Source organism: Akebia trifoliata, chromosome 3 (genome assembly GCF_017979445.1).
Source record: "Akebia trifoliata isolate Shusen 1 chromosome 3, ASM1797944v1, whole genome shotgun sequence".
In the NCBI taxonomy this organism is placed as follows: Eukaryota; Viridiplantae; Streptophyta; class Magnoliopsida; order Ranunculales; family Lardizabalaceae; genus Akebia; species Akebia trifoliata.
In genome coordinates, this window is record NC_141377.1 from 32,478,272 (window position 1) to 32,503,309 (window position 25,038).

Below are 25,038 nucleotides of genomic sequence, written 5' to 3' on the forward strand. Positions count from 1 at the left end.
TTCATTAAATTACAGCAAGTTAATATTGTAACTTCTAAGGAGATTAAACATTTCTATTCTAGGCCTTGGAAACACAGTATGTGCATACCTTCAAGTTGGAATGATTTCTAGGACCAACTTTGGAAAAATTTTGAGGTTCAGCAGCAGTTCTTCTCTTTGTTGTTTTCTTGTTATTTTCTTCCAAAGAAGCACGGTTTATTAAATCTAACTCCTGGACTGAAACCCGAGACTCAGATAATGAAGGTTTCGTAATTACAGAACCACAAGAAGAAAGTTGATCTCTTCCTAGGTTTGGTTCAGTACTTCCTGTTGCTCCCTTTTTATGCTTATAAATAACAGAACTCTCGCAAAGTACTTCAACCGATCCAGAATCACTGGGAGATGGGGCCCGTTTACTTTTTCCTCTATTATTGACTTTCCGCCGTTTAGTTCTATGGGATTCCGTTCCCTGCACATAATTATTCTCATTTTCTTCTTTTCTTCTGCTCTCTAGCTGATCAGCTTGCTTGTTCAATGGGAGATTCATAATAGTGCGCTTCATACCATCTAACTGTAAACCATCCTCTTGAAATTTTTTACCTCGTTTAGCTGGAGGGCTACTTGGCTGATGTATCAAGAGAAAGATACCGTTAGGATCAAGGTTTAAAATATCTTAATGAGAAAAAATGATAAAGTATCGGTTGATACATTCGATACAAACCGATACATTCTCGAAACTTTGAATGTTTCGGGGGCCAATGTTTCATATTGGGGCCTTGGCGAATACCAATACCGCGATACGTATCGACCGATACATTCCAACATTTTAAAGTTTAAACCATGGTTAGGATAACAAGAGCATAACGGAGCAAAAGCAACAACAAGGTTTCTTGCAACCCACCCGAGCAGCTTGGGAATCAAATGTGTGGAGGACCCTCTCAATGAAATTCTCATCAAAGGGAATCCCAGTGGGGATGCTCAAATTTGCCTGCACATGCCAAAGAAATGAAACTTTATTTTTTGGGCAATTTCCAACAACCGATGTTGCAATAAGTCATACATGGTATCTGAAAGATAACTTGCCTCGTCACTATTTTTATTGTGACTAACTTTATAGAATGATGATGGAAGCAAAACCACCCCAGGAGTACGTAATGACGACATGCTGTCACGACTTAGTGATTTCACAATGAGCATACCAATGTCTGCTAGAATATGCAGCTTCTGTAATAGAACAAAGAAAATTATCACGCTATCACAAAAATAAAGGCTCAAGAAACAGAATTCCTTAATGCAAGATCCAGTAAACGCACAGGAGTTGTATGAACATCTTCAGCGTCCTCAGCCTTTCTAATAGCACGAAGAATACTCAATATATATGTCAGGGTGTCATTGACAACATTCTTACTGCCATCAGCAAAACTAGCATTGACCAATGCTTGCAAGGAGAAAATCAGTGGACTGCGAAAGAGGGAGAAAAATAATTGAAATTTAGCATATCGATCGGATATTTGAATATTGGTTCAACAAGAAACATCATTGGTCAGATATTTATATGCTACCTGCAAAATCTAGCATAAATCTCTTCATCTTCACAATCTTCATGAGGAAAACCTGGATCATGAGCAAGAACATGGATCAAGAACACCAATATGTATTCTGGGTTGTTCGTCATTGTTTCTCCTTGATCCTGCACAGTAGAATTGTCGCGGATTCGAGCTTCTTTGCTGTGCTCTTTAATAAATTCTTCCATATACTTCAAGGACTAGGACAGATGAACAGAGTAAATCAACAAACAGGTAACACTTGTTTAGAAGTGTGATTAAATTAGAGATCTTCTATTGCCACACCAACAACTTACTAACAGCACCCCAAGACGTGTGTTAATTCTATGGTGATTTACATATGAATTGGGGTGCTGTCAGCAAAAGTTGGTGTGGCAATAGAATCTCTCTTAAATTAACAGAAAAGATGATTCATAGTTAAAGAGCATAATCCTACATCAGCTTGCACGTCTTTGAAACAATCAGGTGAAGCTAAAGCAAAAGCACAAGCATATTTGCTAGGTATAGCATGATCCTTCAATAGCTTATGTATTTTATCTAGAAACAATTTGCGAACAAGAGATGAAGGATCCTGCAGAAACAAAGACAGTAACATAAATGTACAGAAAATGCAGCAAATCAATAGATTACAGGAACAAACCTGATTAGGTAGGATCAAATCCGTTCAATTTAAAATTGAAATCATTAGGAAACAAATACAAACTGAGCAAGTAAAATGCAAAGAATTTCATTCAAGTTGGTCTCACAAGGATTTCTGAAGGTATCATGTGTTGAATGATAATTAACAGCCATACTTGCAGATTTTAGCTTACCTACTTAAAGAATTGGTTTGGAAGAATAATCAAAATGTAAACTGCTCTGTGAAGATCCCTTCTTATGGATGCAGTGGATTTACATGTACTAGACAAGGATTAGCCACCCACAACAGATGATCTCCTTTCTAACTTTCCTGTTGAATTATTGACCAGAGCCTAACCATTTATCTCCTCGAAGGAAAAAAAATTCTATTTAGGCTTGCAATCCAAAAGAAGGCTTGAGAGGACAGATCAACAAGTTGATCTTCGAGAATGATTTTAGATAATCAAATGACATTTGTGCTGATAAATTTGGGGGTCCAACTCAAAACCAATTGGCAATGAGTGGAGAGCCCCACGATCTTATAAGGAGAGAGACGAGGTAATTTGTGTCCGATGTGGAACTAAACTCAACATACCCCCGGACGTGTAGACCGGATTGGGTCAAAGCACGTGGAGATATGAACTGGGTGACGTGGAGAAGAGAATTGGCAATGAGTGGAGAGGCCTAGGATCTTATAAGGAGAGAGAGAAGGCAATTTGTGTCCGATGTGGGACAAAACTCAACATGCGCATCCACACAGTTGCAACAGCAGCCGAGAGATAAGATGTAGACATATCTATTCCTAAATTTCTTACGTAATAATGGTAGAAATAAGAATTGCACAATAGAACATTGATGGGTGTGCATGGAAAATCGATACGGACCGCAAGGTGTTTAAAGAGGCAAACAATGATCTTTCTCGTTGAGATATACAGAGATCATGAGACAAAGCATGACTTTACATTTTAACATACTTTCATAAGATATACAAAAATATTCACAGTTCAAAGGTTACATGAAATTTGCTGAATATAGGGGTTGCATACGTCTGGGTAACATAGATGCTATCTATATAGGTTCCCCCAAAAGTTCAAACAACTCTCGATCAATTGTTTCATAAAAAAATATAATTTTTTTGAGTAAAAATGTAAAATCTTCAAAATTGGAAAGATAAATATGAGACCACAAGGAAACACACACCTCCATATATGATTGTTCTTACCATGTTTTCATTTTTCTTTTAAATTTTATGTGTGTAAATAATATTATTATTAGCATGTAAATGTGCAAATCTGACTCTCAAAGTCTCATAAACCTGTTTTGCATGTGCTGGACACTTGTTATCTTGCTTTTCTTATGCTTAATAGATATTGTTGTATCGCAATGAGTTCCAATTATGTTCTCATGTTTTTAGAACCTTGAGAATAAAGTATATACAAATGAAAAGAATAAAAAATAAAAAATAAAAAATAAAAATAAGAACATAGGGATTTCATGGGGTATTGATTATCTCCCTCCAATATGACTTGGCCTTTCAATAATCAAAAGTAATATTTCTAAATAACAAGCCACCCAAATGAAGGAATCTGGGAAAAAAGATGATAGAACGAGACTTCAATGGTTGTCTTCTTGCCAATCCTGGGCTGGCCACAGGGATAAGAATGGCATTATTTTGAAGGTTACCTCTACATCAGACCAACAAGCATCAATGAAGAACTGAATTTTTTCAGACTTCTGTTCAGTCCCTCTACTGTAGAATAATACCCTTATTACTAAGAGGAATAAGGAAATACAAAGCATAGCTACTGTTATAATGTATGACCCTCAGGTAAACCTTAAGTAAACACATTTAGTATTCTAATATTTGAATAACTATGGAAACTGTCAGATAGTAGACAGACGATAATAAAAACTACTAACAACAGAATAATAGGACATTGGAAGTAGCTTAAGTGGCGTGAAACAACTTTCTGCTAGTTTATATTCTCAAAAAGACAAAAAAGGATCCAGGAGTACCACTGATTATCAAATGATTTCGTTTTTTTTAAATTGTGTCCAAACAATCATCATTTATTTTAGGTCACCATACTGATATTGTTTCTGCTTATTTATTATGCGGCTTCGTCAAACATGACTATGATTTGCATACCCTAGCCTTCAGAATTGTGAAGCGAAAGATCTGGGATGGAATATGCAAATCCCATCTTCTAGCAAGCCGAAGAACAGACTTCGCAGCAGCTAACCTGATGTGAGCTTTGTCCCTTTCACTGCAAGACACAATATCCACAATTCACATAAGGAAACAGTAGAATCGGTCCTTTAATCTGAGAAGTACGCAAATAGAGCTTAGGCCAACATTGGAAATAGAACATAAATGAGCATACAAAAGTTCTGAACTGTCAAACTTATTCATTCTATGTGTAGTGTATATGCAGATAGCAACCCATCTGCACATGGTGCATTGTCAAAGCTTTTGCTTTGACATCCATAGCTTGTGATGACCTGACAGATCATCACAAATCCCAGGAAATAATGCAGTTATATAATGATGTAAATACCTAAACTCTTATAGAGATGAGGAAATCCATTATTGCTATTAGATCTGGAATGACAAAAAAAAATATAGTATAGATTGGAAGTATGCTCAAATCCGAACTTATCTCAAAAACCCAAAATATCGAAATACTTGTTGTGGGAACCACTTGTCAAAGTCCAGTTATTGGAGCTTGAAATACTTAACAAGGGCCAAATCATGAGAAACCTCCAAGCAAACCTCGCCGTGGGAGGAAGAATAAATTTATGCTGTAATTTTAACAGAGGCCACAAAAGTCTCGAGTTGGTTTGTGTCATGATCCAAGTAGAAGTGTTTGTCAACAGATATATAAGTGAATAAATCTTTGGTGCTTATTACCAAGAATGATGATTAATAATTAAAACATTGAGTTGAATCAGGAACGCCATTGAATAACTAATTTGAGAAATTAAGCTGTCCAAATATCTACTTTAGTATAGACACCATACCTTGAGATTATATCATCTGAAATTTCACCCTCTGGTAGTATCTTTAATAAAGTGATCAACAAATCCTTAATTTGATGTCTGACCTGAGTTCTTTGATTCGGCAAGAAGCTCTTGACAAGTGTTTTCAACCCATAAATCTGTACATGGTCAACCATTGGGACAAAAGAAACCAAGATGAGCATTACTTCAAGTTATAAGTTCAATTTATAAATCGAACAAAATTAGCATTCGCATACTCATGCCCAGGTATATGTATCATTAATTTGGTACTGGAAACTAGGATACAACATTTCATTTCCAAGAATCCAAAACATGGATCCAGGTAAGCGTATCCCTTCCAATATGTCGACATATGCTTAGCTTTTCTAGGCAAACATTCTTCAGTATTTTCTAAATGATAGATGTAGTAAAACTTCTAGTATTGCAAACATTTCTATAGCAAGTTTGCTTCAATTATTATAGGTTTTATTGATGAAGCGAATAAGGAAATAATTAGGAGTTAAGAAAACAAGTAATAGTACCGGTATCGCATTGTGTTGTGTGTATTCATGGTTGGGCTGAATTCAAAATTTCAACCTTTGCTTCTCACATCAGTAAACTCATGGTCATTGAACGAATGATCTCATTGTTAAGTCTACCAAGATCGAAGATCGGAATATAGTGCCTTTCGTAGAGAATGATGGGGTAAGATCATTCACACAGAACCCCATCAGACCTTTCCCAAACATTTGTGTCAGTAAATGAATCTAATTCTTCAATTCAATTCTGTCTAAACCCATGTTTTATTAATTCAGGTGTGTTCGTATTTTCCCCCATTACCTCAATCCACATTCTTTTTGGCCTTCGTTTTACTCTTTTAAACCTCCAACTTGCATATACCTTCTAACTGGGACTATAATCAGCCTTCATTGCACATGACTAAACCATTGCAATCCACTAATTCATCTCAGCAGCCTCCTAATATCTAATACACTCAATCTATGCACATTTACTTTCTTGATTGCCAAATATTCAACTCCACAAATTCTCATAGCCAATCTTATTGTCATCAAATAAATTATCTTTATTTAAGTTGAATGCATCAGTCACACAATACTCTAGAATCAGCCCTTCCCTTTAATCATCCAACACCAATTCTATGGACAACCACCCCCCAATTTCCTCATCCTTATGGAGAATAAACTGCAGCAAAAATGGTCTCTTTGGGTATATCATGACCATCAAATTTTCACTTATCCTCGCTCATTACTAAAGTTGCACTCCACATACTTTTCCTTGGTTCTAGTTATACGAACGTCCGTCCTTGATTCAAAGCAGTTGTAACTAGGAACACATTTTTCTCAACATTATCTCACACAAGTCACATCTCTCTTATAAATGTTGTTAATAAGCCTGTGTCAAGTACGTTGCCACATGCTTTTCTAAGTCAATGAAACCATGTCTAGATTCTTCCTCATGTTCCTAAACTTTTCCATCATTTGTTTATAAAAGAGATTACTTCAATTGCTTAACTTATCATCATAAATCTAAATTGGTTCGTTGATATCTTTGTTTTTCGTTTAAATCTTAGTTCCATCACCCTTCCATAAAATTCATATTGTCTCATGAGTGTTATGCCCTAATAGTCCAACTTTGAATTACTCATAAGCTGTAGTTTGGGGTTTTCATTAGCAACCCTGAAGGAAAAGAAACATGTTGAAACCTGATATGAGGGTTTTCCCCCACTATTTCCACCTCTTGGAAATAATTCTTGTAATGGGTAAGTTGTACATATGGTTTTAAAACCTAGTATCATGTCTCGTCTCGCCCCCCACCAATACCGAGTTGACTCGTCTGAGTCACCTTGCCCTACATGAGTCAAAACATTTAAATCAGGTTAAAATTATTTATTAATATATACTTATATTTAAATAATTATACTTTTCCTTACTATAAGGCAGATTACACATGCTCATTCACAATTTTTTCATATACAACATACATTTAAATCACTAATATATCAAATGAGTCATCTCACACAACTCAATGTGCTAGATTATCCACATTAACTATCTCGTGTGATAACTCCTAAGATCGGGATGACTCACTCAAGTCATTTTGGCCTTGGATGATTTAAAAATCACGCTCTCCTGGTAGCTTTCTCCCACACCCTGGATGTGTTTTCCCGGAGAAAGGACCACCCATATATAAAAAGGGTAAAATTGATTCCCTTTGACTAATTTCCCCAAAAGTTGTAAAATTGATTCTCCCACACCTTGGTTGTGCATTTCTACCTATGTACAATCAGCCAAAAATAGGCCCAAAATCCTAAACATTTGAACTTTATTTTTGAAGTAGTTTCTTGTATACCGGTTAGTTTTGTATTCAATACAAACACGTGGAGCCAAAGCTCAGTGTAACATATCATCTCAAATCACAGTGGCCAAGATATCTTGGTTTTTGTCCCACCGACTAAAATAATACCCCATGTCATTGTCCATTTCTGCCTCAACAATTGGCTTGTTTTGTCATGCTGTCTCAATTGATGCACCTAGGTTTTCAAACTTACCAAGATGCACAGATTTTAAACCATTTCTAGAGTAACCAGGCGTTAGCTATAACTTGATAATTGAAAAGACGTTCAACTGTATTTTACTAATGAAAAGAAAAAGAATAGAAAGAAGAAAAGGGAGGCTGAACTGACCATCCCAAGAACAAGCGCCAAAGTAAACACGGAACACCCAAACCAAAGAAAGGTTACACACCCTATCTCATCTTACAAGGAAGTCTTCAAAGAAAATCACCCTAAATTCTTTGAACAGTCCCCCTCCCCAAAAAAAAAAAAAAAGTGGCAATGATTGAGATGATCAACTCCTAGATCAAATGTTCCTTCTCCTCAAAGACACAACTATTTCTTTCCTTCCAAATGCACCAGCAAATTGCAAACACCACATGACTTCACAAAATGCGCTTCGATGCAATGAATGAAGACCCCCAAGCCAACCAACCTTCAAATAAAGAGCCCATAAAAAGAGGAAAAGTACCTAAAATGACGAACATGGAAAGAAAGTGTGATATCCATCAATTCTCTGTCCTCTTTACACATAAAGCAAAATTTTGGGGCTGGAAAACCTCTTCTAATAAGTTGATCCATAGTGTCTAAAATCCCTAACACCGCTGACCAAATAAAGACCGACATCCAGGAGAAAACCTTCGTACCCGATGCCAAAGATGTTGGAGAGACAAGATTCCTTGCTGGAAGCCCAGCTAGAAACATATAACGCACAGATAATACTCCCTCTCGAGATCTTTCCCAAACTCAACAGTCTTCATTGTCTAAGAACATTCACATTCCAATGTCCACTCTGTCGCTAAATGTGGGGTATAGAGAAATCTCTTGTGCAGGGGAACTCTACACCTCCAGTTTTTTGTACATCTGGTGCAAATACATTCCAGAATTATAATCCTAAATCTAAAGAGGAAAAAAAAGTAGGAGAAAGGGATGGCTTGACTGATTTCTCAGTCAAATGCAGTTTCAAAAATTGTGGTTTGATCAGAAGCATATATCTCAACATCCGACCATTGGATTGGTTTGATTTTTTTTATATGACAGTTCTAGAATTCTACCATCAGTGCTAAAAGTATCAAATCAATCAAAGTAGGGGGAGGGCACCATGATGAAGCCATATGATTGCTGGTTTCTCCAGATTTTATTCAGAATCTTGGATTTTAGTTTATGATGGAATTTGAAGAGAAATTTAGGCATTTAAATTTTAAGATAACAGCCATTTAGTGTATTTTAGTTTATATAATTAATGCTTCATCTGGGAATTTATTAGCATTGACTTACATTGGACTAAATGTGTGATATTGGAAATGTATGTTGAACACAAAGTAAATATAACTTGGGGAGTGTTTGGTTCAGATTCTAGAATTTGATTTTGGCACATAATCGGATTTTGAAATCCGATGCATTGTTTGGTTCAGATTATCAACCTGATTTTTTTCATAATCAGGAACCAAAATCATGGAGAATCAGAAACCATTCTCAGACCGTTTCTCCTGATTCTCAAAGACTATCATCCACTTATGACGATCTTGAAATACATTTTGCAACAACAACAATAATAGTATTCATAATATAATAATATAATTAATTATAATTAATAACAATACTAGGTGTAATAATAACAAAAACAACAATCATATTAATAATAACTAATATTAATACATAACAACAACAACAATAGTAACAGTTTTTAAAATAAAAATACAAATAATCATAATTTTTTTGGGTAATCTTAATCTTAACATGTTCTTCAACATACAATTCACTTGAGAACTAATAGAAAATGACCTAAATATCATCTTTTTCAACTCTTTCCAAAAATCTTTGATGTTTCTCTCAAAAATCCATTATCTTCAATCTCTGGGACATGTATTTTTACTCACATTTTCAATCTCAAGAAATGTAATTGGGTAATTACAGAATCAAGAATCAGGATCTACAATCCGAACCAAAACGCCCCCTTGGTCAACAAGTCTTACACTGGATTAAATGTATGACCTTAAAAATCTATGCTGACCGCCTAGTGAATGTAATTACTTACAGAAGGTGATCTCTCTATAAATACTAAATGAAAAGGCTGAAGAAGTATCTTTTAGTTGCTGAAAATTTATATTCACTGAAATTGTTCCTTTGAGAACTTTGATTGCTTAATTTAGCACCTTGAAAAGGTTTTCCTTGGTTTCCCTCCAGGAAATCTAGGCTTCAACAGTGATTGAAGTACTCTACTTATCATTCTTTAGCAGCATAGTCACATGGTTGGGTTATCATTGCCTCAATATCTAAATATCAACAAAAGAACGATTTTGGAGAAAACACACATTAGAAAGCCATACATGAGAAACAGAATAAGAAGTCGGTTCTCCTCAAATATGCTCATGTGAAGCACATCATTCAACCCAGGCAAAATGAGCGAAAAAGGCAAGCAAACAAATTTGAAGCGTTTCAATAACAGAATATGGAAAACAAATGAAACACTCAAAAAGTACATAGGGAAAACCAAATCTCCCCACTCAAACAAATTAGATGGTCTAAAAGTGAACCTACAAACTCAAATCGATTTTACATTCTTTCCCAAAGCTCACCTTCAGTCTGCAAGAAGTGCTGAATCCAGAATCCTCATCAAATGAATCCGGCTCATTTGGTGATTGTACCTATACAAATAAGATGAAACCATCATGTTTCTCAATCCATAAAACAAATGGGAAAAGGAAATTACAAATTACTGATAGTATTAGTTATATATGCTTTGTCCTTTACATCTTATCGGTTGTTTAGTCATCACTTTTACTGAGGGTACACTAAACTTTTTGGCTTTATTCAATTAAAAGGGGCATCATTGTAATTATATATTTTTTTCAATATAAATGACCATATGAGAAGTAGGAGATGAACTAAAATTCTCTCCCTTTTCTTTTTTTATTTCTTAAACCATAATTTTAAACCTTAATCTAAAATTGAATATGACATCAGAGTGCTAATATTCAATTTGTGATAGGATTTTCTTTCCTTCTTTTCTCCTTGCATTATGTCTCATATTTCTCTAAGTCAATACCTAATTGTGTCCTAGGGTTTGACGTTTCCTTCTTCTCAATTTATGGGATTTTGATATCATATCGTGACCTTTGTGGCAAAGTGATGTGGTGCCTCTTATGCCAAGAAACAGAGAGTATGATGTGTTTCTCTTGAAGTGTAACAGCTTAGTGACTCGCAATCAAGTGAAAACAGTCTTGTGAGATTTAAAGACATCATAAAAGTGATTTTGTACATGTTTCTTCATGGTATTTCAAACATATATGTGCTGAACATTAAGAGGTGCTTCAGGAGAATGTTTTCTCATAGTTGCTTACCATGTATGGACTGCAAATTGAAAGCACACACATCTCATGGTGTTGGTACTGTACATGCTCAAATGTGAAGGGGAATGCTGATAATATTAGTCATATGAGCTTTGTCCTTTACACGTTATTTTTGTATTGTTTAGTCATTGCTTTTATTAAGAGTAGATTAGACTTAAGGATTTTTTCTGCGAACCAAGATATCCAAGCGTCTTAGAGCACCCAACTAATCCTCGGGGCACGTGCAGTCCTTTCTCATCACACACACCAAGTAATTTTTGGGATAAATCCCTGAGAGTGGCCCCTAACTGGGAATTTGAACCCAAGAACTCCGCTTCCTGAGGCGTGGTCTAGGCCATAACTAAATTTGAGGAGACGAAGCCCCATCCTTACATTGTTCGCTCTTATTTCTTCATTCTTCACTCAAACACTAATCTTGAACCCTAATCTAAATTGTATACAAATGAAACATTCCTCAAAACCAAGAGGAAAGTCCCCCCCCCCCTCTCCCACACAAAAATTTGGCATGGGATCATATAGGTATGAATTTGTGTTCACATAAAGATTCGAGTTTTTCCATTTGGGAGAATGTAAGTTCAACGAATTCCAACATTTTGGTCAAAACTAAAATCATCGATGCATGGAACAAATTCATTTAAAAAAAAAAAAAAAAAACAATAAATAAAACTCACTTCCGCTTCATGAAAATATTTTTGAATGGTATCTACAATCTCTTTCTCTCGGAACTCGAATGTCGATATAGAATGTTGTGCAATACAGCCCAAAGACTGCAACACTGTTGGGATATTCAGCCTAGCATGAAGAGAATCCACAAGTTTCTGGACATAGATAACCAAAATAACATAAGTACAATATTCACTACCGAAAAGCATTCCAAAAGAAAATAACTAATATTTTAAATCGACAAATGTCTGTGTGCATGTCTATACCCCATTCCACTCTGCAACAAGATTACACTTCAAATGAAACTATTAATCTACACACATTAGCTATGAAAATGATTACGAACTCAATAATGTCCAAAACTTGAGAAGAAAAGAAATATAAGGAAATCAATTTTCCTAAAAAAGACAAATTGAATTATCTTTTCGTGCACAAGCAGTCATCAGTATTATCTACAGTACAACAAGCACCACATTAGTAGGCGAAAACGGAGCATCAACTACATGCAGCATTTGTTCACCATGAACAGAAACTATAATAGGAAGAGAAAGTCCCACAACCCTACGAATCAGCCCATCGTATCCTCACCTTGGATGGGCTGATTCATAGGGGTTTGTGTACACCGAATTTCTGTTGTATGGGCAAGAGCCATTTGCTTCTTCATTGCCCTTTGGCTAACAACCTCTGGATGTACTTCCTTGGCATTTTTGGAGTTAGCATCTGTGTCTCTCCCTCCGTCAAAGGTCTCTTCGAGTCTTGGCTTTTTTGGGACAAGGGGTTCTCTTTGTCTAAGCACATCTAATGATCTCTTACCCCTTTTGCAATCTGCTGGGCTATTTGGAAAGAAAGTAACTGCAGAATTTTTAATGGGAAAGAATCCTCTCCGGGTAACATCTTGGTAGCAGTGAAAAGTCTCTTATTCTATTGGTGTAAAGATTTTGATGAGTTCAAAGGTGTCTTTTTTGAAGACTTCATGGGTAGATGGGAGTGGATTTGTAACTTATCTTGATTAGGTCATTGTTTGTAAGCCTCAACCGCTTTCTAATGCAATTTGCTTTTACCGATCAAAAAAAATATGTGGAAATTCACTACACGCATTTCATTTGGGTATAACTGTATAAGCAATTGGCAAAAATAATAAGTATCATCTAAGCTCAAACACTACAGAGTAAACATATGGACGGAAAATAATCTAAAGAAAACGCATGCGAAAATAATAATTTAAAAAGAATTAAGTTGAAAAATAAAAGTTCAAGACAAGTACATCTCTAGCCCAGCACTTGCTGTACACACATTACTAAACAGGAAGTGCCAGGTATACCATCTTTCCCAAATGAGCTTCTCCATTGGCACTTAAAGTATGGCAAAGTGCAAAATATCACCAACCTACACAACTATCTTTTATCCCATCAAAACTTGAAACCAATGTAGTTATAGCTTCACCTAGGCAATTTTTGTACACATAGTTGTGATATGCGATGGCATTTGGATCAAATAAGTGATTAGGTCATTATGCCATTGTCGACAATAAATTTCAACGGAATCTACCTCGAGATTCGTGAAATATGATCGCAAATGATTTTATTGATTTTTTGATGAAAAGTGGATACAGATCTCAGTGTTTACTTTGATTAACAGTCAAGTACAAAAATAGTGATGATGACGTATGTAGCTTTTCTTCTCTCCGAGCTTCGCGCTTTATCGGCTGAGGAAGATGCTTTGACGTTGGCTTTACTTTGTGCTTGATCTTCTGTAGAGGCTTCTGTAGATTTTCTTCTCTCCGGGCTTCGCGCTTTATCGGTTGAAAAGGTTTTCTTGGCTTCCGGAGAAGGGCTTTATGCTTGATCTTCTCTTTAGTCGGAGTCCGAATCTCTGAAGAACCTTGCTTTGTCTCTGGAGGTGGGTTTGAGAGCTTCTTCTTCTCTAGAGGGAGAGCTTCTGTCTTCTGAGAAAAAGTGATCCAGATCTGACGAGTCGTCTTCTACCACGTCCGCCCACGATTCCTTCGTAGTTAGTGCCGTTTTTGTGGCCCGTTTCTTGGAGTGATGCTAGAGAGGCTCCATCAGCTTGATTCTGTCAGTCTTTGTCATTGTTCACGTCACATGATGATCGCGACTAATAACCTGATCAGATTCAAGATTGGAAGAAAGGATTTTCTTACCTTTCTCAGTAGCGGCAGATGCGATAGCGTTGACGTTGCGAGATGCCATCGATGCTTTAGGTGATGTTCTTGCAGTTGACTAAAAGATGAGAGGTTGAGATTGTCCCACCGGGCGTGCCAGAAATTTGTCGACAATAAATTTCAACGGAATCTACCTCGAGATTCGTGAAATATGATCGCAAATGATTTTATTGATTTTTGATGAAAAGTAGATACAGATCTCAGTGTTTCCTCTGATTAACAGTCAAGTACAAAAAAAATAGTGACGATGTATGTAGGTTTTCTTCTCTCCGAGCTTCGCATTTTATCGACTGAGAAGGATGCTTTGACGTTGTCTTTGCTTTGTGCTTGATCTTCTGTAGATTTTCTTCTCTCCGGGCTTCGCGCTTTAATAATTTTTTTTCCTCTGCCCAAAACAAGGGCTGCGATGATCTCCTCTATCCTTTTTTTTTTTTTTGGTTGAGAAAAACCAGCAACAAAAATTGCTCTTATGAACCCATTTAAAGATTTAAGGACTTTAAAACCCCATAAATGATAAAAATAGTAAATAAACCAAACAATGGGCTAAAAATCAGAATTATTACTCTTTAATATCAAGATTTTAGGAAGGGTGCACCGTTGAAACTGGGAGGGTCTGCTGCAGTAATGGTATTGTGTGGTCCCTCACGTAAAAAATCGGGTACAGGAGGGGGTGTGTTTTCTGTGTGTTTGAGGCTGTATTGGAGGAAAACGAAGTATCAGCCCCATCAATGTGGCCCCAACCATGGAATTTGGCAAATCGGTTGATAACAGAAAACCTCTCCAGGTCTTGGCACTCCACACTTACATCCAAGATTGACGCTCTCTTATCCAATCTAAGCAAATCAGTTTCCAACTTCCTTGCTCTACCAATGAAGTCCTTCACAACTTTTGATCAATATTGATTGTGTAGTCTCTCAGAAATTTTGAGCTTCGCAGAAGTCATGTTTCCACTGTCAAGAAGCACATGTAAATCACTTCCTGAGCAAGAGATCACGCTGCATGCATCCCCTAATGATAATTTAGAAACAAAGTATGTCACAGTCTCATAGTCTGAAGTGGCATCTGTAGAGAGGATTGTTGTTGGTGTAGGGTGTAGCAATTGTTGCATTAACTGTGTTGTCAATACAAGCTTTTTCTGTTGTCGAAGCATTTGTTGTCCATCTTCAAGTATTTCACCTTCATCTTCCACCTTCTCAATAAGTCGATTTGTAGCTTGCATCCAGTCTTGTTCAGCCATGCTTATATTTTGAAGCCTATGGGAACCATGAGTTACTTCTTTATGCCATGGTAGAAGCTCTAATGTTGTACTTCTGCGCTTCTTTGGTCCCACAATTGCCAATCTTTCATCAGCGACCTCTATAGGCAAAGAATGAGGGGAAGAAATGGGCTCACTCGTAACCATGGTGGTGATTGTACTTTGTTGAACTTCGCCAACCTGATTGGCATCACTAGCCTTTATTTGCTCTGTTGAAGTATGTGAGTGCATACTCTCAGAGGCCTTTCCTAAGACAAAAATCCTACGGAGATGGTTTTTTTTTTTTTTCTTCCTTCTGTGCATCATACATTGGCATTAGTTGCCCATTTTTGAAGGTTCTATACTGCTTAAACCACGAAGGTGCCATCTGTGGACTAATATGGGCACCTTTAGATGTCATACTAAGATGACTAGAATTGATATGAGAATTGTTTCGACCAAACATGACCACGTTTTGAGAAGATGCATTTGTATTCTGATCTTCTCCAACTTCTAAAGAAAAACTTAGCATTTTATTATCTGCTCTTTTAAATCTTTTCCCATCCCTTTTATTTGGATCAATCTCATAACCCTTCATGGATTGTTTCCAATTTTAATTACTTTGCCATACTTGGTTTCTTTTCCTTATTGAGTATTGCTTCTTTTTTTTTATGATTCAGAACTTGAGAATGAAATAACATTGAAACTTCTTTTTTTTATTTTACAAATCCAAGACTATCAATAATATTGATATAAAGATCTGATTCTTTTGGGTCGATTGTAGCTCGACTACAGCTTCGAAACCACAAGAAGGTATGGGTCTTAGTCATTCTTCCCATATATTTTCTTTGAACTTTGTCATCCTCGCATTTCCTTTCTTATGAATTGAACCAGAATTACAAATTGAGAACTTATAACCCTTGTCAGTCAACTTTTAGAACATTTATCTGTTAGTCTGCTTAGCGGTGGCCAATGTTGAATTGTTAAAAGTATTGCTTGATAAACGATGTACACATAGAAGAACCATACGACGACCCATTTGTCCAGCTAGTTGGCTGACCTCTAAAGCAATTGTTTATCAATAATGCTTAGGAGGGGATGACGTCAACTGGCTGACAAACGTCAACTGGCTTGCAGAATTACGGGACACAAGATTTATGCATGTAGAAGATCCATGCGACGAACCATTTGTCCAACTAGTTGACTAACCTCTAAAGCAACTGTTTATCAGTAACGCTTAGGAGTGGATGACGTCAACTGGCTAAAAGAAACGCGGTACGCAAGCTTTATGAATGTCGAAGATCCATGCGACGAACAATTTGTCCAGCTAGTTGACTAACCTCTAAAGCAACTGTTTATCAGTAACGCTTAGGAGTGGATGACATCAACTAGCTGACAAACGTCAACTGGTTAAAAGAAACGCGGTACGCAAGCTTTATACACGTAGAAGATCCATGCGACGAACTATTTGTCCAGTTAGTTGACTAACCTCTAAAACAACTGTTTATCAGTAACGCTTAGGAGTGGATGACGTCAACTGACTAACAAACGTCAACTGGCTAAAAGAATCGTGGTACGCAAGCTTTATGCACATAGAAAATCCATGCGACAAATTATTTGTCCAGCTAGTTAGCTAACCTCTAAAACAATTGTTTATCAGTAATGTTTAAGAGTGGATGACGTCAACTGGCTGACAAACGTCAACTGGTTAAAAGAAACGCGGTACGCAAGCTTTATACACGTAGAAGATCCATGCGACGAACTATTTGTCCAGTTAGTTGACTAACCTCTAAAGCAACTGTTTATCAGTAACGTTTAGGAGTGAATGACGTCAACTGACTGACAAACGTCAACTGGCTAAAAGAATCGCGGTACGCAAGCTTTATGCACGTAGAAAATCCATCGACGAATTATTTGTCCAGCTAGTTAGCTAACAACGAAAACAACTGTTTATCAGTAATGTTTAAAAGTGGATGACGTCAACTGGCTGACAAACGTCAACTGGTTAAAAGAATCGCGGTACGCAAGCTTTATGCACGTTGAAGATCCATGCGACGAACTATTTGTCCAACTAGTTGGCCCACATCTAAAACAATCGTTTATCAGTAGTGCTTAGGAGTGGACAACGTCAATTAGCTGACAAACGTCAACTGGTTAGCAGCATCACAACGTCAATTGGCTGACAAACGTCAACTGGTTAAAAAAACCATGCGACGAATCATTTGTCCAGCCGGTTTGGCCAATCTTTAAAACAGTTATTCATCAGTAATGCTTAACAGTACTCAACGTCAACTGACTAACGGCATCATAACGTTAATTGGCTGACAAACGTTAACTGGTTAGAAAACCATGCGACGAATCATTTGTCCAGCCAATTGACCAACCAGAGCATTATTGAGCATGATGATTTCCTTTTTTTTTTTTTTATTCATACTCTTACATATCTCTAACCAATGTGACCCTAATACTTAATGAGACATGTTACTTTCTTTTTTTTTTCTTTAATAAGTGTATTTGGTCCCCCATTTTTTTTTTCAGAGATGGCTAGAGACATTCTTTCCAAAGGTTTAAAGAATAAGAAACGTTCCAAACGGAATTTACCGCGTGAAGGTTGGGTAGATGATTCTGCAGATCCTTCTCAAAAGGGACAATGGCTTTGTTTTCCCCATGTTATGATAGCTGATCGTTCAAGAAGAGGGCACATTTCATCTGTAGAGCTGAAGTTTGTTGTGCACACATCGATGACTGGTCCTTTGAAGGCGCAAGATACAGAGAGGGACACATCACTTGATATGACAGCTTTAAGTGAGTATCCTCCAACAGCTGACTTACTCCCTGAAGATGAGATTGATACAGAGCGTCAACCATCTTTATGTCATCCTCTACATCATGACCAAACTCGTAATTGTCCAAAGGTTGTTTTGGCTCAGAAAATCATGCAACGTTTCACTCGATGGGGTTCAGATATTGAACCTCGAGGCGACATTCGATATCTTAGTGGTTTTTGGGACTAGAGTTTGGATGTGAGCCATAAACTACAAAGCAGAAAGTCGACAGCTTTCCTTAGTGAAGCTATATTTGCAGCTAGTAAGGAGTATAGTCGTCCTAATGGCATGTATCGAGCTTTATGTGAGTTTTGGTGTCCCGAAACTAACACTTTTGTTACGGGTCGTGGGGAAGTTGGCATTTCTTTATGGGAAATGCAGAAGATTTCTGGGCTTTCTATCATGGGTGAGTATTATGAAGAGGTGGTGCCTAGTTTTGATGAACTCATGGGTTGCAACGGTGTTCTAGGTCTTCCTCTTTCTTGCCAGTATCTGTTCAAGGCGTACGCTTTACTGATTTTGAAAAGGGGAGTGACTGTGTTAGCCATAGTGAATGGCTTGATTTCTGGTACACTAAAGCTGAATGGATTTCTAATCATCGTCTGACAGTAGAGTATAAGGAGAGGGCAAAATCATTTTACTTTGATCGTAGTGGCCGTCAGCATCCTAGAACAAAGTTACGGAAACCTTTTTCTTCTCGAGTTACTTTGGCTAAGGGGGGTCATAAAGAGGGAGAAAATCCATTTATCAGGCTCGATTTTCCAGCAAATCAGAATGTTGAAGATGAAACTATGACAGCTGCATACCTCTCCTTGTGGTTGTGTCGTTTTGTTCTCCCTTGTGAGAATGGTGATCTTATTCGTCCAGGCACTTTCAAGGTAGCAGCATTGATGGCCCGAGGTACTACGTTCAACTTGGTACCTCCACTTCTGTGTTATTTATACAAAGGTCTAACTCAAACCTATTGGGGTATGAAAACACAGAAAGTTGTAGGTGCTTCCACGAGTTATTGTCCCCTTCATTACTTGTTTGGGTGGGTTGGACTTCATTTTCCTCGGGGAATATTTGGCAACATTGATGCTGACTTTGGACCTCCATATTTGGTTCGCACAGCTGGTGTTTCCAACTCATACTTTTATTGGGAAGATAGTGCTAAAGATGCGAGGGATCTAATCATCATTATGGATTCTAGTGATTTTAAATGGCATCCTGAGGAGATTTGGCCACCAAAGGGTCATAGAAGGACTATGATGACGGATGATGTGGTGATGATCCTTCTGAAGTTCAAGCTTTCATGATAAGTTGTCGTCCTGGATTTGTTATGTTTCGATATGATGTTTCGATGGATGAGTGTTGCGATTGTGCGAGGTAATGTAGCCCTCACAGGTTTGCTCGTCAACAAGGCTTTCGTCAACGTATCCCCGGAACTCCGATTACTTTCACAAGATCCGTGGATGAGATAGAGTTATACAGTTTATGGTTGTCTTTGACTCAAACCAAAAGTCGAATCAACTTTTTTATTCCTCCAAAAGTGCAAGACATGAACCGACAATTTGATAAGAGTTATGGGGATTGGTGGGTTCAAGATGTACTACCTCACTTGGATGACCTTGATTTCCGTCTTCTTGAAGATAGCGTCTCTGTTCCGAACTTTAATTTTGATGAAAGAAAAGGAGTTGAAGATCGTGAGGCACGTCGTACTTTGCTTGCCACGCAAAAACCTTCTCGAAAAAAAAGAATAGAACACACCCGCATTGATGATACGCAAAATGTCATTACGGAGCCTAGATTGAAATTGCGTTTCAAAAAAATACTACCAACGCCAGCGACTACTCAGACAGAACAGGCCAACATTGTTGGGGTAGATGTAGAAGAAGCTGTTCATAGATCAAGTCCCCTGGATTCTTTGAAGCCTGTTGCTCATATTGAGCTTAAAAATACAAGTGTGACTCTAGATGAGCAAGAAGCTGAAGCTGAGAATGATGTGTCTCCTAAGAAAGGTAATTTTACACATTTTTTTCCTTCCTTAGAAATTTCATGTTTTTTTTTTTTTTTTGAGTATAATCTTTTATGATTTAATTGTTCTCGCAGAATCATCAACCAATATAAACTCCATTGCCGATTTGTTCGCTTCAGAAGATTTTGCAGTCCTCCCTGCCTTCTCGGGTATGGGAGATGTTTGGAATGTCAATCATCTTAGTAGAGCTCTTTCGAAATTAGTTGATACTGAAAACCCCTCAAAGAGTGATAGGGACGAGATTTCTTCATGTCCTCGTCAAAATTCCCATGCCACTTCATCAACTTCAACTACACATACGGCTCCTACCGCATTGACTTTACCTACTTCTAATAAGTTGGTTAATTCATCTGTGATTGTTCCGAAGTCACGGGGAATGCTTATTGTTTCTACCCAACTCGACAAGCTTCTTTGCATGATAGTGACATTGACTTATGCATTCAACAAGCATTACATAGAGCTCGTGATGAATTCCTTCGATCTAGAGTTGAGTTGATGCTTAATATGGGCTTTTCCAACTTAAGAGAATGGCAGTCACTTCACATGCCTGCCATCATCTCTTCTCTCAAGGATGCTTTCAGAACTAATCCTATGCCTTTTGCTAACTTCTTCGAATCGCTTATAACTGGAGTAGAAACGTATCTTTCAAGACAAGAGAAGGCTTTATCATCTTTGTCAGCAGATGATAGGGATCTTCAGCTATCTGTCTTAGATCAGGAAGCTCAGCTAAAACGTCAATTAGTGGATAGTTTACGTATGCAACTGACTGAAGTTAAAGATAAAGAAGCTGAACTGACTAAACGAGAAGTTGAGGTAGAAAATGAGTTGACTCAGATCAGAAAAATGCTACCACAAGTTGTTGCTTCTAAAGAATCTCTTAGTACTCAAGTTCAAGAAGAGGAGGAGGCTCTACTTACTGTTGAAGCGGAGTGTACTCGCCTATCTAATGCTCCAATCATTGACGATGATGAAATAGCTGCTTGCGAAGCCGAGAGAGAGTCTTTGAAGAAGAAGTTTTGGAACCTTACTTCTTTATATTAAGTTTATTTTTTTTCATTTATTTATTTATTTATTTATTTTACTGTATAGGACTTAGGAAATTTAAATTTGTTTATTTCATTTGAAATTAATAAAATTCCCCTTTTCCTTATACGAGTATATATATATATATATATATTATATATATATATATATATATATTTGTTGATGTGGTTGAACCTGAAGTAACTTTACAGGCTGCCTACGTACCCAAAAACGGGATCAAACCATAATGTAATTCAGATGGATAATGCTTTAAGTTTTGCCTAGACTGCCCTCTCGGGTTTTCAATCTAACGAGCTCAATTCTTTTTTTTTTTTTTTTTTTTTTTTTTGGGACCGTTCACAGTTTTAACTCATGCGGGTCAGGAGTATCATGTAGTTTAAACTCGTACGATAATGAGCATTGCTAAACAATTTAGGCTCGTGCTGAAGAGCATTATTCTTTTAAGCATAGTATCGTTTGAGGAATTTGCCGTTGGTTGGACCAAGACGTAATCCTTCTGGTGTTACAAGAAGGTATGCACCATTAGTGTATACTTCTTTCACTACATGAGGCCCATCCCATTTTGGATCAAATTTCTTTTCAGAACGGTGTGAGATGATGATTGGTCGTTGTACGACGAGAACTAAATCATCGACTTGAAAAGAGCGTGGTCGAACTTTCTTATTGAATGCACGTGACAACCGGGCTTGGTAACATTCTAGCCGTTGTTGTGCTTCCAATCTCTTTTCGCCTAATGCTTCAAGTTCAACTAGACGTAAGTTGACATTCTCATCGCAGGTCAGACCTTCTTGGATTGCAATCCTTAATGAAGGTTTCTGACTTTCCAAAAGAAGAACAGCTTCAACACCATAAACCAATGAGTAAGGCATGGCTTGTGTGGAGGTGCGGTATGAGGTTCGTATGCCCACAGTGCTTCTCCAATTCGTTCATGCCAATCTTTTTACAATTTTGAGACAACTTTCTCAAGAAGCTTGCAGAGAGTTTTGTTGAAGGCTTCGGCGAGTCCATTTGCTGCAGCGTTGTACATTGTAGAACATCTCTGCTTAATGTTAAACTTCATGCAGAATTGATCCATCAACGTATTACTAAAAGATTTCCCATTATCTGTCATGATATATCGTGGAATGCCGTAACGGAAGACGATATTACTTTTAATGAAGTCAACTACCGTTTCTTCTCTGACCTCTCGAAAAGGAATTGCTTCTGCCCACTTAGAAAAGTAATCTGTTACGCGAGGAAGGATATAGAGATGTTGCCTTGAAGATTTTGGGAGTGGTCCCACGACATCAAGTCCCCACCCGTCAAAGGGCCAAGATGCGATTGTAGGATGCAATGGCTCCGGTGGTTGACGAATGTAATCTCCATGAAATTGGCAAGCTTTACACATCTTTGCATGGTTTAGAAAATCTTTCACCATAGTAGGCCAATAAAATCCATCCTCTTCAGACTGTGATGGAATTTCAGTTCTGACTGATGTGAACCGCACACTCCAGAGTGTGCTTCTTCTAAAACGTCTCGGATTTCATCATCTCCGAGACATCTCATTAAGATATCGTCGAAAGAGCGACGATATAACTTGTCATTGAAATATAAAAATCGAGGTCCCCTACAACGTATTTCGATTTTATGCTTTAGTTCGTCTGGTAGCTTCCCATGCTGTAGATAGTCGATAAGTGGCTGTCTCCAATCTTTGACTTCAGCTATTTCGACGGTGTTTGCTTCGTGCGATTCACAATTTTCCTCTATCAAAGGAGGTAGTACCCACCTATGGCAGATAGGGATACTCATTGTCTCTCCTTCTAGCATAGCCAAACTTACAGCAAGACTAGCTAAAGCGACAGCCTGTTTGTTTTCGGCTCTTGGTATGTGTTTGATGATGACGTCTTCAAACTGACTTAAAAGTTGTGTAACATACTGGTAATAAGGTACCAACTCATGTTTTCGAACGTCATACTCTGTTGAGAGTTGGTTGATGACAAGCTATGAGTCCCCATACACATAGAGTTGGTGTAACTTCATCCCTAGCCCGAGTTTTAAACCAATTATCAGAGATTGGTATTCTGCAACATTGTTTGAACATAGCTTCGTCAAGGCAAACGAGAGTGGCAACACCTCATTTTGTGGGGTGATAAAAATTACACCTGCCCCTGCTCCATCTCTTCTAGCTGCGCCATCAAAGAACACTCTCCAAGCTGAAAGCACATTAGTAGAGAATACTTCTTCATCAGGCAAGTCGTGAGACAATTCCCATTCAGTTGGAATAGGATGATCAGCAAGAAAGTCGGCTAACGCCTGCCCTTTTACAGCCTTTTGAGGGATGTAAATAATCTCAAATTCTGATAAGAGAAGGGCCCATTTAGCTAGTCTTCCCGACAAGACTGGCCTTGTCATGATGTACTTAAGTGGATCAACTCGTGCAGTGAGTCGAACTGTGTGCGATAACATGTAATGTCGGAGTTTCTTTGTGGCAAAGATGAGTGCTAAACATGTCTTCTCGATGGGTGAATAATTTACTTCTGCTCCAACAAGAGTTCGACTCAAGTAATAAAGTGCACCTTCTTTTCCTTCAGCATTTTCTTGAGCCAACAATGCTCCTAGTGACATTTCTTGCGCACTAATATAGAGAATCAGTGGCTTCTCAGGAATTGGTGCAGAAAGAACAGGAGGCTTGAGAAGATACTCCTTGATATTTTTCAGAGCGTTTTCACAAGCTTCATCCCATTCAAATGACGTATCTTTCTTCATCAATCGACTAAAGGGATGACAACGCCCAGCTAAGTTTGAGATGAATCTACAAATATAGGCGAGTCAACCTTGTAAACTTTTGAGTTCATGAATGTTCTTTGGTGCCGGCATTTTTTGAATGGCTTCAATCTTGTTTCGGTCGATTTCAATACCGCGATGCCGAACCACGAATCCCAAAAATTGACCCGAGGTAACTCCAAAAGCACATTTTAATGGATTCATCTTGAGCTGATATCGTCGCAATCTGTCGAAGGTATCACGTAAATGTTGTAAGTGATCTTCCCTTTTCTTGGACTTTACTACTAGGTCGTAAACGTAACATTCGACTTTGTCATGTAGCATGTCATCAAAGATCTTTTGCATAGCTCGCTGGTGAGTGGCACCAGCATTCTTAAGTCTAAAAGGCATAACTTTGTAACAATATATACCTTTTGGGGTACGAAAGGCTGTAAGCTCCTCATCTTTTGGCGACATTCAAATTTGATTGTAACCGGAAGATCCATCCATGAAAGACAAGGCCTCATGTCCTGTAGTTGCATCAACCATAAGTTCTATGATTGGGAACGGAAAATCGTCTTTTGGACATGCATTATTCAAGTCACGAAAATCGACACATACTCGAATCTGTCCATTCTTCTTTCTTACCGGAACTATGTTGGAAATCCAGGTTGGATACTTTACTTCTCGGATGAAGCTAGCTTCTATCAACTTGTTGACCTCTGTCTCAATCTGTGGTATCAACTCTGGCCGAAAACGATGTTGTGCCTGTTTTATTGGGCGAACTCCGTGTTTAACTGCGAGCTGATGAACAGCGATCTTCGGGTCAAGTCCTGGCATTTCTTTGTAAGTCCAAGCAAATACATCTCTGTACTCTTGTAGCAACTTGAGGTACTCGGATTCTTCATGCTGGTTTAGAAGAGTGCTGACGAACGTAAGTCGCGGCTCTTCAATTGTCCCAAGATTTATTTCTTTCAAGTCGTCTACAGTGGCTTGTCCGCCTTCTTCAAAGACCGGCGGAGCATTTTCGAGTTCATCTAACGACGTAGAATCTTCTTCATGAAATTCTTCAATGGTAATATGATTTACCGAAACGACATCTTCAAAATTGTTTGTTTCAACAGTTGAAGTTCTGTTGTTGCTCATTTGGTTTGTGAGGATGATGGTGCGTCGCTTCACAATCAATGCATCTGATATCGAGACTTCTAAAGCTGCTTGTCGTTTCATGCGAGATGGAATAGCGT

The 25,038-nt window shown here is 37.8% G+C and overlaps 1 protein-coding gene across 5 annotated transcripts in view; it reads right to left on the reverse strand.

The window, feature by feature from the left end:
• LOC147406427 (ARM repeat superfamily protein) overlaps window positions 1-25,038 on the reverse strand; it is an 82,235-nt gene that overhangs the window by 11,870 nt on the left and 45,327 nt on the right. For all 5 annotated transcript variants that reach the window (XM_086434463.1, XM_086434462.1, XM_086434461.1 and 2 more), the window contains exons 15-24: window positions 11,759-11,905; window positions 10,314-10,382; window positions 5,184-5,320; window positions 4,312-4,429; window positions 1,981-2,115; window positions 1,542-1,744; window positions 1,293-1,440; window positions 1,063-1,203; window positions 881-967; window positions 89-604 (exon numbers count right to left, since the gene is read on the reverse strand). In XM_086434463.1, coding sequence (XP_086290589.1) covers window positions 89-604; window positions 881-967; window positions 1,063-1,203; window positions 1,293-1,440; window positions 1,542-1,744; window positions 1,981-2,115; window positions 4,312-4,429; window positions 5,184-5,320; window positions 10,314-10,382; window positions 11,759-11,905 — 1,701 coding nt within the window. The remainder of the gene's footprint in view (window positions 1-88; window positions 605-880; window positions 968-1,062; window positions 1,204-1,292; window positions 1,441-1,541; window positions 1,745-1,980; window positions 2,116-4,311; window positions 4,430-5,183; window positions 5,321-10,313; window positions 10,383-11,758; window positions 11,906-25,038) is intronic.